This window comes from Bactrocera tryoni, chromosome 4 (assembly GCF_016617805.1).
Source record: "Bactrocera tryoni isolate S06 chromosome 4, CSIRO_BtryS06_freeze2, whole genome shotgun sequence".
NCBI classification, from domain to species: Eukaryota; Metazoa; Arthropoda; class Insecta; order Diptera; family Tephritidae; genus Bactrocera; species Bactrocera tryoni.
The window spans coordinates 17,088,121-17,100,718 of NC_052502.1; the positions used below are offsets into that span (position 1 = coordinate 17,088,121).

A 12,598-nucleotide genomic window follows, 5' to 3' on the forward strand; every position below is an offset into this window, starting at 1 on the left:
ATAAAATATATATAAAAATAAATATGAAAAAAATATACTATATACATATATGTATGTATGTATATAAAAATACTAAAAAAACAATATAAAAAATATTAATACAAAAAATTAAAAAAAACTATAAGCAAAGTGATTATCAAATAAAAACAAAATAATATTAATAAAATAAAGAAATTATAACAAAAAATAAAAAAAAAAATAATTATAATAAAAATTAACTAAAAGATAAATATGAAAAAAATAATAAAGAAAATTATAAAATAAAAAACAAAAACAAAAAAATAATATCAAAAAAAATAAAATAATAATAACAACAAAGAAAATATCTTAATAATAAAAATTCACTAAAAAATAAAAATATTTAACAAAAGCACTCACTCACTCACCCCTGCAAACACATCCAAATAGAAACAAAAAATATAAAAAAAAAATTATTATTAAACAAGTAAGGAAGGGCTAGTATAGAAATAAAATATATTAAAGTATATAAAATAAAAAAATAAAATATTAAGCAAAAATCCCACTCACCTCTTCAAACACATCACCGCATCTGTATCACCTGCTGCACTTGCTATTATGTTACTCATACGCCGTGTGTGCCGAAAATGCAGCCAAGCAACTGTGACACTGCCGCCGCTGTTGATGCTAATAGCTTCATTAATAATGACAGCTAGCTCATAGCGCACATTTCACAAATCACTGCACAACTGTATTTATATCTGAATCTATATATCGCGAACACACACACACAGAGAAACACTGCCTGTATTACAGCATTTTTTTCGCGTTTTTTCTGTAAACGCATACATTGCTGCTTCCTTGCCGTTCTGCTTGAATGCCAATTTTATTTTGCATTCTATTTGCTGTTATAATTATATGCTGCTTTTCTTTTGGCTATTTAGTTGTTGTTGTTGTAGCCTTTGCATAGCTTGTTTTGTTGACGTTGATGTTTCGCTTTGAAATTGAAACTGAAAATGGAAAGTGAAAAGCGAAATGTGTTGAAACATAGCTAACTCAAAAGTGGGTTATTTTATAAATATTTCATTGTGTTTATTTATGCTACGTGTTTGTTGTTTGACTAAAAAGACATATATTCAAGTATACTATAAGCATATGCGTTTGCCCCCTTTTTCAGTTTCGTAAGTCATATATCATTACTGTTTGTTTGCACCAGCACCTTAAGCATAATCTTCTTTTTAGTTTATGTGAAGAAAAATATTTTCAAAAAGACGAAAAGGTATATTTGGCAAACCTCGTGTGAGCAATTGCGTGAGTGGCGAGCGGAAGGCATCACGTGCACGTCATTTGCGTATATTTAGTAAACAATTAGTGGGGATTTAAAAATATGCATAAATAAATAGCCGAAGTATGACGATGTTTTGAAAATATGAAACCTATTTGGACGCAAAAATATGTTTTTGAGTATATTTTTGTGAAAGAAAACTAAAAATATCATAAAATATATGTAAATAAGTAGTAAAGGTTGTGTTGCCTACATGCCGGCTGAACTTAGTAAAGTCGCACACCTGCATAAATAAGCTTTTGAGCTGCGTTTCCAAGTGTTGTGATTAGCAGCGTCTTCAACTTTTAACTAAGCATTTAGTAAACGTTGAGATCAAGTGAGTGTTTTGTATAAAAAAAAGAAGAAAATCAAATAAATATCCAACATTGCCTACATTTAGGCTATTTTAAGCGATGTCACGCACCTAAAAGTGCAAAATAAAGTATTCAAAACATTTTTTAGTGAAAAAATTATACTTTCCAAAATTTTGTGTGCTATAGTGTTGCATACTTTCAGATTGGACTTAGCAAAGTCTCAAACCTATATAAATATGGCCTACATTTAGGCTATTTTAAGCGATGTCACATAACTAAAAGTGCAAAATAAAGTAATTTATGCTTTTTTAGCGAAAGATATGCAAAAATTAAACTGTCGGTAAAATACATGGCTTTTTCTAGCAAAATTTTGTAAATATTCTTAAGAAACATTGCTTCTCGAAGTATAATTTTCAAACGTTGTACACAACACCTTTAGCTTTTCTATTTATATTTTATTTTTTTCTTCAAATTTCAAAAACTATATCTTAATTTGAAAACTTCTCAGCCTACTATACATAATTTTTTGGCACTTTTGAGCGACCTTGTCCTCAAATGAGTGACATATTTTGATGAGTAGAAGAAAGCAAAAAATATGTGCCATCTATTTTTGTTTTAGTTTATGGCATTTTCATCAACAAAGCAGACATTCCAATGTTTCTATTGCAAGCGAATACGACACAGTATTTTACATGGTAGCATTTAATTTATAGCGCCCTATTACTTTGTTGCTTACATTTCTTTACAAAAACCGTACGTTGATTTATGGGCAAATTAGCAAATAGCCTGGGATTTCAGTAAGAGAAATGCAACGCAATGAAATACTAAAAGCCTCCAGCCCAGCATCCGGCTGCCATAAATCAAGTCAGCTTTTGCATAAGCGGCATATGTGTGGATAAAATACGATCGCATATTGTTTGCACACATTTCTAATTTCGAAAAGCGTACGAGAGTTAATAGAAAATTTCCAATGCAAATAATTTCGCCGAGTCCATATGAAGAGTTTTTAATTGCAAATAAATGTCGAGATTTGCATAAACAAGCTCGCTTCTGGCGTGGTTTTAATGAATATTTATTACGACGGACTGTATATGCTTACTACAGCGCCACTGTCAGTGTGGGAATTTGTAAACTGTGAGCATATTGTGAGCGTTTTAATGATTACTGCAATGAAAATAGTGTGTGTAAGTTCATTAATTAAAACATTTCAATATCCTCGTTGGTGATTGGGTTATTACCCGGGAAAATTATATAGCTTATGAAAAGAGAACGCTCTTCATAAAAAGTCATAGTGGGATTACCACAGCTTTCCATACAAATTTTATATTACGGGAAAATGTAGGAGGTACATATGTACACTGAAATAACTATATTGTATAAATATATCTATTCAGCGAATTAACAAATGTTTGCTTATTCTTGAACTTGAAAGTAGATAACATTTTTAATTGGAAGCTAATATTTCTACAAAATATATACCAACTTATTTCCACTTATTTTTGCTAAACTTAGGGCATGTATGTATATTTTAAATGTATACGTCATTTTTAATTACAACAAATGAAACCCTTTCAGGCAGTTACCAGGAAATAAGCGGTGCAGAGCGCTCATTACTTTTTTATATGAAACAAATACTTTGTTGTTATCTTGAGTGTTCTAGTTTCGTTGTAAAATTATACTGAAATCCTTTCAGCTTCAGCTGGGAAACTTTTGTTTACATAACGGCAAGCCGCCTGAAGTATAAAAATGTAAAAAGTAAGGTTTTGCTTAAAAAATTCGGAAAAAAAATTTGAAAATATATAAAATAAAATAAAAATAATTTTGAAAAAAAAAATTATTTCTGAAAATATATGAAATTAAAAAAAAATTAGAAAAAAAATTATAAACTATATAAAATTAAAAACAACAACTTTTTGAATGGTATTGTATTATATTTTGTTTGTGTTTGTGAAAAATTTGAAAATATATAAAATAAAATAAAAATATTTAGAAAAAATAAAAAAAATATTTGAAAATATATGAAATTGAAAAAAAAATTAGAAAAAAAAATTATAAACTATATAAAATTAAAAACAACAACTTTTTGAATGGTATTGTATTATATTTTGTTTGAGTTTGTGAAAAATTTCGGAAAAAAAAATTTTAAATACTTAAAAAAATTTAGAAAGAACTTTATTTATGAAAATATATGAAATTAAAAAAAAAATATAAACAAAATTGATTCAATAAAATATATAAAACCAAAAAAAATGAACTTTAGATATATTAAATGTGCCCCTTTGAGCAGACTTAATACATTTTTATTTAAATATTTCACCTTAACCTCAAAAACGTATTTTGATGATTTAAAAAAAATTAAAAAAAAACTATTTTCGCTTATTTTACTAATCCCCTTTCATCCTTTAATTCCCTTTAAACATCGAAAAATATCTGCTTTCAATATTAATGCTCGAAAAGGGTTCAGCTTTTATCTGCACATCCGCGAGTTGCGCACATATTGATAACAGTATTACAGACCAATGTAGCACAATGTCGACCGACTGACTCACTGCATGCTTGATAACCATTTCATTAAACGCAAGTGTTTTTAATTATTTTCCTTTTTATAGCGATTTGTCATTTTGTAGGCGTGTATCGACTTTTATTTCCTCTCCCGCGCACTGTGAACCGCCGCTAACCAGTTTGACCAATGCAAGCCTATTTATATTTTAATTGCAGCAAGGCAGACGTACATTTCTGTACGACTATGTGTACGTGTGCGTGTGTTTGTGCGCTTGCAATTTAATCAGCAAAATTTCATGCACTGCGTAATCAATACTCACTCGCCTTATTGGAACTTATTGGAAGCGTCGTTATCACTGACGCATACCAAATTGCGAATATCAGCGTATTGATTGTTTTTGCATGCAGATTGCGGCCAATGTACCGATTTCAATACGAAATATTATTAAATTGAAACAAATAATAAATAGGCGCGCGTAGGCACATGCGTCATCGTGTTGTGGCAGACGCTGCTGGTGCGGTGGACGCCGCAAAACGACGACATTCACATCATTTTAATGAATTTGCCTTTTACAATTTTATTTAACTGCCTATGCGACTATATATGTATATGTGTGTGTGTGTGTGTATATGATATGACTACTACACTCATATGTAGCAGTATATGTTTGTATGTGTCTATATGTATTTGTAACTATGGAAATGTCTGTATGTGATATGAAAAATGTATCAAAAAGTAGGAAGTGCTTGCACGCTAGGCGGAAAAACAGCGCCGCGCACACGCACCTAATTACGAAGGCGCCGCCTATTTAAGGTTGTGTGTATGGGTGTGTGTGTCTGTCAATTGCCGCACATAAATTAATTGAGTGGAAAAATAATTGAAACGCACAACAATAAACTGTTTAAAATGTTTATTAGTCTGGTATTGTAAATAGTTCAATTATGCGCGCTTGCTTTCGTTGTGAATTGTAAGTGATCAATTATTTTTATTACTTTTTTTTATAATTTACGTAGTTTACATATAATGATTGAAATTAAGACATTAAGATAATTATGAAAATGCGTTTTATTTCATTGTCTTTGGATATTGTACTCTGTTTTCTTGTTTTTATTTGTATTATTTTAGTTTCATTAATTTTTTATTCATTTTTTTTTAATAAATATGTATATACATTTTTTATATACTATATATTAAATATATAGTATATAAATATATATGTATATATATATTTTTATAAAAAAAATTTATTATAAAACTTTTTTATGAAACAAATTTTTTTTATGAAAATAATTATAAAAAAATGTTCTTATGAAGAAAATTATAAAAACTTGTCATGGGTAAATATTTTACAAAAATTATACCATTATTTTATAAAAATTATAAAAAATAATTCTACGAACTTTTTTGGTTTCGGTCGACCTGCAAATAATTTTTTTTGGTAATGTGTAAATAAAATTTACTAAAAAACATTTTTTTGTTAAAAAAGTTTTAAAATTTGTTTTTTGTTAAAAAAAAAGTTTAAAATATTTTTTTTGTTAAAAAAAGTTTAAAAAAATTTTTTTTTGTTAAACTCTTTTGTTTGTTAAAAAAAAGTTTAACATTTTTTTTTTTGGTAAAAAGAAGTTTTAAAGTTTTTTTTATCAAAACAATTAAAACTTTTTTTAACAAAAAAAAAATTAAAAAAAAAAAATGGTGCGTATTTAATTATTTTAGATGTTTTTTGTGAATTTATTTAATTATTTTTTTTAGCAAAAAAAAATTAATTATTTTTTATAATAATTTTTTTTTGTTACCAAAAAGAGGGTTTTATTATTTTAAATATTTTTTGTAAAATTATAAACAATTTACTATTCAAATAAATATAATTGCATGGCAATATTGTCTTTTAAGAATATATTTCGCGTGTTTGAAAACTTACTTATACTACTATATTACCGTAACTTAATGTAAATAGTGCAACAAATTGAAGTCGAATAAATTGACAGCACTTACGCAGAAGAAAACAAAGCCAAAATTAATAAAAAAAAGTTTTTCAAATTTTCGCAACACAAAGCCAAAAATTAGTGTAGAAAAATGTTTAAAAATTTTCATAAGTTTTTTTACAAAAGCACAAATGAATCAGTAGGCCTGATAAAAAATTTAATTTTTTTTTGTAATAAAAATCAAATTTATTAAATATTTTTTTAAAGATAGAAACTAATAAATACCACAGATCGGATATATATATTTTTCTTATTTTATTTTTTCTATAATTTTTATAATTTTTTTCTATTTTAGCATTAGTTACAAAAAAAGTATCTTTAAAAAAATTAGCAAACACAGTTCTTATAATTATAATAAGAATAATATTAAATATAAAAAACAGTTTTATGTTTTCTATTTTTGTATTTATTTTAAAATATTATTTTCTCATTTTACATAATTTTTCTCAAAAAATGTTTACTTGGTTAATAAAATTGCACTGTTTCGTAAGCATCATTTACGTGAGCACTTCATTTGTGGTAATCATAATATCAATACAAATATTAAGGCGTGCTTGGTATGCTAATGTCGACAGTAAACAAGGAAATGATATACGAAAATCATATCACACACAAAGCATACGTCAGCATATGCTAAGAACATACGTACATATTTGTATGTTTTGTAACTTGTGTCATAATCTATGCTCCTGACGTCAAAAAAGTTGGCTGTTGCTGTTTTCATAATTTTTTATTTATTTATTTTTTTAATATTTCTTTTTATTTAAATTTTTTTTATTTTTTTATTTATTTAATTTTTTTTTATTTATGTACATATTTAATTTTTTATTTATTAAATTCTCTTTTTTAATTTTTATTTATTTAATTTTTTTCTTTTTTTCCAAAATTTTTCACGCCCTTAAGTTAACAAGCATAACTATGAGCAGTGGCATTAGCGTTGGCAAATAATTTTCGGTTATTTTACAATTACAGCTCGTATTTTTCTACGACGCAATAACTCACTAATTTATTTTGGGAACTTCGAAAAGTAAGCGCTATCACTAAATAAGAACGCAGAAGCTTACACATACTTGTAATCGCATGCAAATAATATACACACATATGCATACCACTACACACATACACAGCTGTATGTATGCGTGCAAGCCACCACGAGCAGCTGATATGACAGGACGTTAATGTTGACTTATGGTCTGTAGAGCTTCCTGCAAATGTTGCTGGCACACATAACAGCAAACGGCGGTCATAAATTCATAAAAATCATATTATTGTTCCCAACCGCCTTTGGTTATTGTGACAGATTATAATAACAAAAGCAACAAATAAATGCAAAAACAACATTTGTTGAATGATAAAAGCGCCAAGCATAGTCTCTTACTCTACTACGAGTTTATCTTATCGTGGCAGTTGATATGAGGGTAGCATAAAATGCGCACTGTATGGGTGTTGGGTGTGTAAGTGTGTGTGTCATTGTTTTCCATGCTTATATTTGCTCACATTTTAGTTTGTTATCAAGCGATAATAGTCACCTGCTAACTGCTGACTGCTGCGCGCCTGTTACACACACTGAAAAACTTATCGACTAAAGTTCGACCATAAACTTAACTTGGCACTTAGTACCTGGAAACGTAAAGAGATTAGAAGTATTTAGGTTTTCAGGCAGTAACTTGTGATGGGAGATAAACCAAAATGCAGCTGATATTATTTTCTATTTTTGGCATAGGAAGTGTATAGTTTGAAGATAAAAAGGGTGCCTTTTGAGCATGACTAAAAATGCATAAAAATGTTTCATAATTTTTGAATAAAAAATATTAATTTTAAAAATATATTGTCTACTTTTTCTTAACTAAACAATTTACACAATAAAAAAATATAAATTGGCGCATAAAATTTACTTAAATCGAAGAAGAAACCTAAAAAAAAAAAAATGAAAAAAATATCAAAATAAAAATTTAAAAAAAAATCGAAAAATATATTGCATACATTTTGGCGCCAAAACGATTTATTCACTAAAAACAATATAATTGTATAACATAATCGACCTAAATCGAAGAAGAAGAACAAAAACCGACATAGTAAGAAATTGAAAAAAGACATTTTAAAATAAATAGTATACATTTCGGCGCCTAAAAAATGTATCGACTAAAAAATTGTTTTGAAAAAAAATTGTTTTTTATTGTTTTCAATACGTACATATACATATTTATTTTTTATTTTTTTTTTCTAGTTTTACTTCCCCCAAAACATTTTTTTCAATAACATTTTAAATGATTATTAGCTCAAAAATTCTGGTTGAATATAAAAAAAAAATTCTGAATAATTTTTTCTGACTAAAACTATAACAAATATCAGTATTCTACTTTGCAGTAGTTCCGAAAGAAAATTATTTTATTTTTTAATAATAAACAAATAAAAGTTACTGCCTACATTTTGGCAGTTTCTGAGGTGCAAGAAACAAAAAAAAATCAAAAATTCTGCCAAAATTTAATTGAACATAATTTTTGCGCAATTTTCAGATCTTTGTTAAAAAAAAATATTGCGATTAATAAAGATTTAGGTAATTTCATTCCAAAATATACTTAAACATAATTTTCAAAAAATTTCCATTTTTTTTTTTTCGAAAAAAAAAATTAGTATAGATTTAAATAATTTCATTGAATTTCATATAAATACATATGCATATTCAGCATGTGAGGAAGAAAATAAAAAGTTGTTGCCTACATGTTGGCGCATGTCATATGAAACAAACAAAGCAGCATGCATACTATTTAAAGGGAATTTTTATAAATTTACTTTTTGAAAAATATATGTACTGTTTTTTGTGACAAATACAATTTTTAGAGCAACCTAATAAGTTTTACAGCATTCAATTCAATATATAAAGTATAATCAAACAAATCGTTGCCTACATTTTGGCGCATTGCCAAAATCTGCACAATATGGTTGCCTAATAATGAAAACTTCCAAAATCTGCGAAAATCAATTTTGTTTCTTAAAGTAAAACATTCCTAAACTGCACCCTGTATGACATCATTTACTCTTTAAAATGATTTAAGTAGCGCAAAAACGTGTTGTTTGTCCGTAGCGCGTGAGTGACAGCTGAAGAAATTTATAAAAATTCAATTGGCAACAAGAAAGTTATTGCGAAATTCGGTATTGATAAGAACTTGAGGTTCAATTTCCGCCCCAGGCCACAAAAAGAGGTGGACTTCACACTTTAGACAAAAAGTTAGCATTGACAAAATAAAATAGCTACTTATTTGAAATGACATTACTGACCTAGAGACTTCAGCTAGAAAATTGTAATAAAACTTTATTAACCTAGAGATCTAACTAGAGTATTATAGAAGATCTTCAAAAGCAGCTGTTGAGTTTTTGGCGAGAAATTGTGAGTGTTTGAGCTTAGAGTGGTAAAATATTTTGTATACAAAAAATTTCATTAACAACAAAATTTAGCCTAAACATTTTTTATTTTGAAAATACACAGTGTTCAACCTAGTATAGAAACTTATGCTCACATTTAAGTAAAATAAACAAATAAAGCACAAGTTTCTCAGAAGTTTAGACACACACAGAAGTAACAAGTAGCCAAACAAATTTATGCAAAATACTTAGAATCTTTATCAGAAACATTTTTCTTAGAAGATATAAAGAAGTTAAGAAGTCTTGTTTATCGAAGTAAAAATTATGCAGAATAAATTAATATTAAGTAGGCAATAAATTAGGAGCTTCAATACAGCAGCGTCACAAATTTAACTAGATAAAAAAAATAAATTAATTTAGCTGTAGTGTGTATGACTGAGACATATTGCGCTAATTTCAATGTGGCGAGGAGAAAAAACTTAAAGCGCCGGCGCTTATGACTAGACAAATAATATATAATTGTCAACACATTTTGTAAATTAATGGGTAATAAAATAATAAATATTAGCAATAAAGCTTAAGTAGCTTTTTAGAGAAGGTGTTAAAAGATTATAGAGAAGGTGTTACAAGTTCAATTTGTTATAAAATTATTTGGGTTGAACTGAGTCAAATATATTGACGGAAAATATGCTAATTAACATTTTCCAAATATTTTTTTATATATTTATTAATAATATTTCATTTTAATTAATAATAATAATAATTTTTTTAATATTGTTAATTATTTGCTGTGTACTTTCGACTTTGAACTTGTGGAACACAAATCAAGTCATTATGATAGTTTATAAAGAGGAGCAGAATTACAGATGAGTGATATTTGTGAACGAAAGGAGTATGTTTCTTTTCAAATACTTTCGATTCGAAGTTTTTAGTATATAATAATGAAAAATCTGCAGTATTGATATAAAATATTGCAAAAACGCAAACAACATAATCTTTGTAGCCTAAAAATGTTGAAGTATAAATCAAAAAAAGGTAGAAGGTGCACCAGCAGGTCATTGCACTCCGTTAATTGCCTAATAAATGATTTTTATCGGAACGTAATTCCATTGCATTTGTAAGCCTTTCAATAGAAGTGGTAAAATATTAACGATAAAACTTGCTAAATTAGGCTAGACGAGAGAAAAAATGCTCACTCATTTGGATAATAAAAATATTTCAAATTAATAAAAGCGCAGCAACACAATTATAGGTAAACAAATTTCCTAAAAAAAAATTATTTATAACACAAATTGCATATATGCCTCAATAAAAAAATATATAAATAAATACCTTCCCATAAAAAACGCTCATAAAATTTCTCGTTATAAACTTGATTCAGTACAATGCAGCAAACTTGTTATGCTACCGGCTATAAGAAACCTTAGCGCTAACCGTTAGCTATGCAGCATTAGCATTCTTTGTCAGCAACAATAATAATTTTCATTATTTCGAATTTCAAATATTTTTTCTATTTGCCCATTTTTGCATTTGTACCGGTCCCCTTTTATTTTTTCTTTATTTGTTATGCTACTTTGCATTTTGCTATTCTAAATACCACCGTTAGAATTAGCGAACAATGCTATTCATAGTTTCATTTACCACAAAATGCTAATTGGAATTCTCTCCTTTGGCTTCGCTCTTTGCAGATGACACTGTGCAACGTAATGGTAGCAGAGTTGGTCAACAAATACGTAACCCTAGATATTATCAGCAACAACAACAGCAACAGAATAGTAGCAATACACAATTAAATGCGAAAACTGATTCATCCGATTCGGGTATTTCTACAAATGGACGTCATCAGCAACATCATCATCATCATGCGCATCGGCAACAGCCACAGCAACATAATCAGAAACAGCGTAAAACGCGTTTGAACAGTAAACGACAAGATAATAATACAACAACAATGACAACAACACCGAAGCGTACAACCGAATATACGGTTGATGATTGGTTGGGTCGTGAAATGGTTTACTGTTACGGTCATCGGTATATATCTTCATGCGCCGAAGGTGAGTCCCATAAACTTAAAAATAGTTTTCATAGAGGATATTATTATATTTAGAATAGTGCTGACGTATGAAGAATAGCACTAAAGTAAACTCAGTTGCTTCAACAGCGTAGAGTTTGAGAACTCTTTAATGTGTAAGATGAGTGGGTTTGATAGCAATTAGTGTAAGCTATTTGGTGCTGCGTCTCCACAATAACTTTATTTAGTATTTAAACAAATTAATTGCTCAAATTTCAAAATCTGTTAGAAAGCATGCACAAAACATTTAACACTCAAATTTTCGACTAGAAAATTTTTGGGTGAAAAACTTTTCCCTCAATTTTTTTCACTGCAGTTATTTTGTAGTTTTTAAAATGTGTTAAAAAAATCATACACAAAAAATTTAACACTCAAATTTTCCACTCGAAAGTTTTCTACTCAAAAAATGTTCACTAAATTTTTTTCAGTGAAGTTATTTTGTAATTTTCAAAATGTCTTAAAAAGCATGCACAAAAAAATTATCACTCAAATTTTCCACTCGAAAATTTTTTGCTTAAAAAGCTTTAACTCAATTTTTTTTTTCACTGACGTTATTTTGTAATTTTAAAAATGTGTTAAAAAGCATGCCCAAAAATTTTTTTCACTCGAAAATTTTCACTCGAAATTTTTTACTCAACTTTTTTTCCCTGAAGTAATTATGTAATTTTTAAAATGTGCTATAAAAAGCATGCACAAAAAATTTAACACTCAAATTTTCCACTCGAAATTTTTTTGCTCAAAATATTTTAACTAAATTTTTTCTTGCTCAAGTTATTTCCACATGTTTCTTCAATTGTTAGAAACTAAATATTATAAATATTAATACAGAAAGTATGGTTCTTTCAACTGATACAGCAGTTGAGTATAACTTAAAATAATTTTGTGACTGAGATTGCGTGGGATGGGAATGTATGCTAAATTTATAGCAAAAGTTACTAGCAAATCACGTAGGAGCAGTTGTTTTTAAATATAAATGCAGTTACAAAAAAATTTATTGAGTGAGTTTTTCACTCAAATTTTTTTACACTCAAAATTTTTACCCGATTTTTTTTACTTGCGTTTTTAACCCACTTTTCGGCT

At 27.7% G+C, this 12,598-nt stretch overlaps 1 protein-coding gene across 4 annotated transcripts in view; it reads left to right on the forward strand.

Annotated features, from left to right (window-relative positions):
* The window catches only part of LOC120776185 (protein kinase 4-like), a 133,004-nt gene that overhangs the window by 84,217 nt on the left and 36,189 nt on the right, over window positions 1–12,598 (forward strand). For all 4 annotated transcript variants that reach the window (XM_040106805.1, XM_040106806.1, XM_040106807.1 and 1 more), the window contains one exon: window positions 11,133–11,501. In XM_040106805.1, the coding sequence (XP_039962739.1) occupies window positions 11,133–11,501 (369 nt within the window). The remainder of the gene's footprint in view (window positions 1–11,132; window positions 11,502–12,598) is intronic.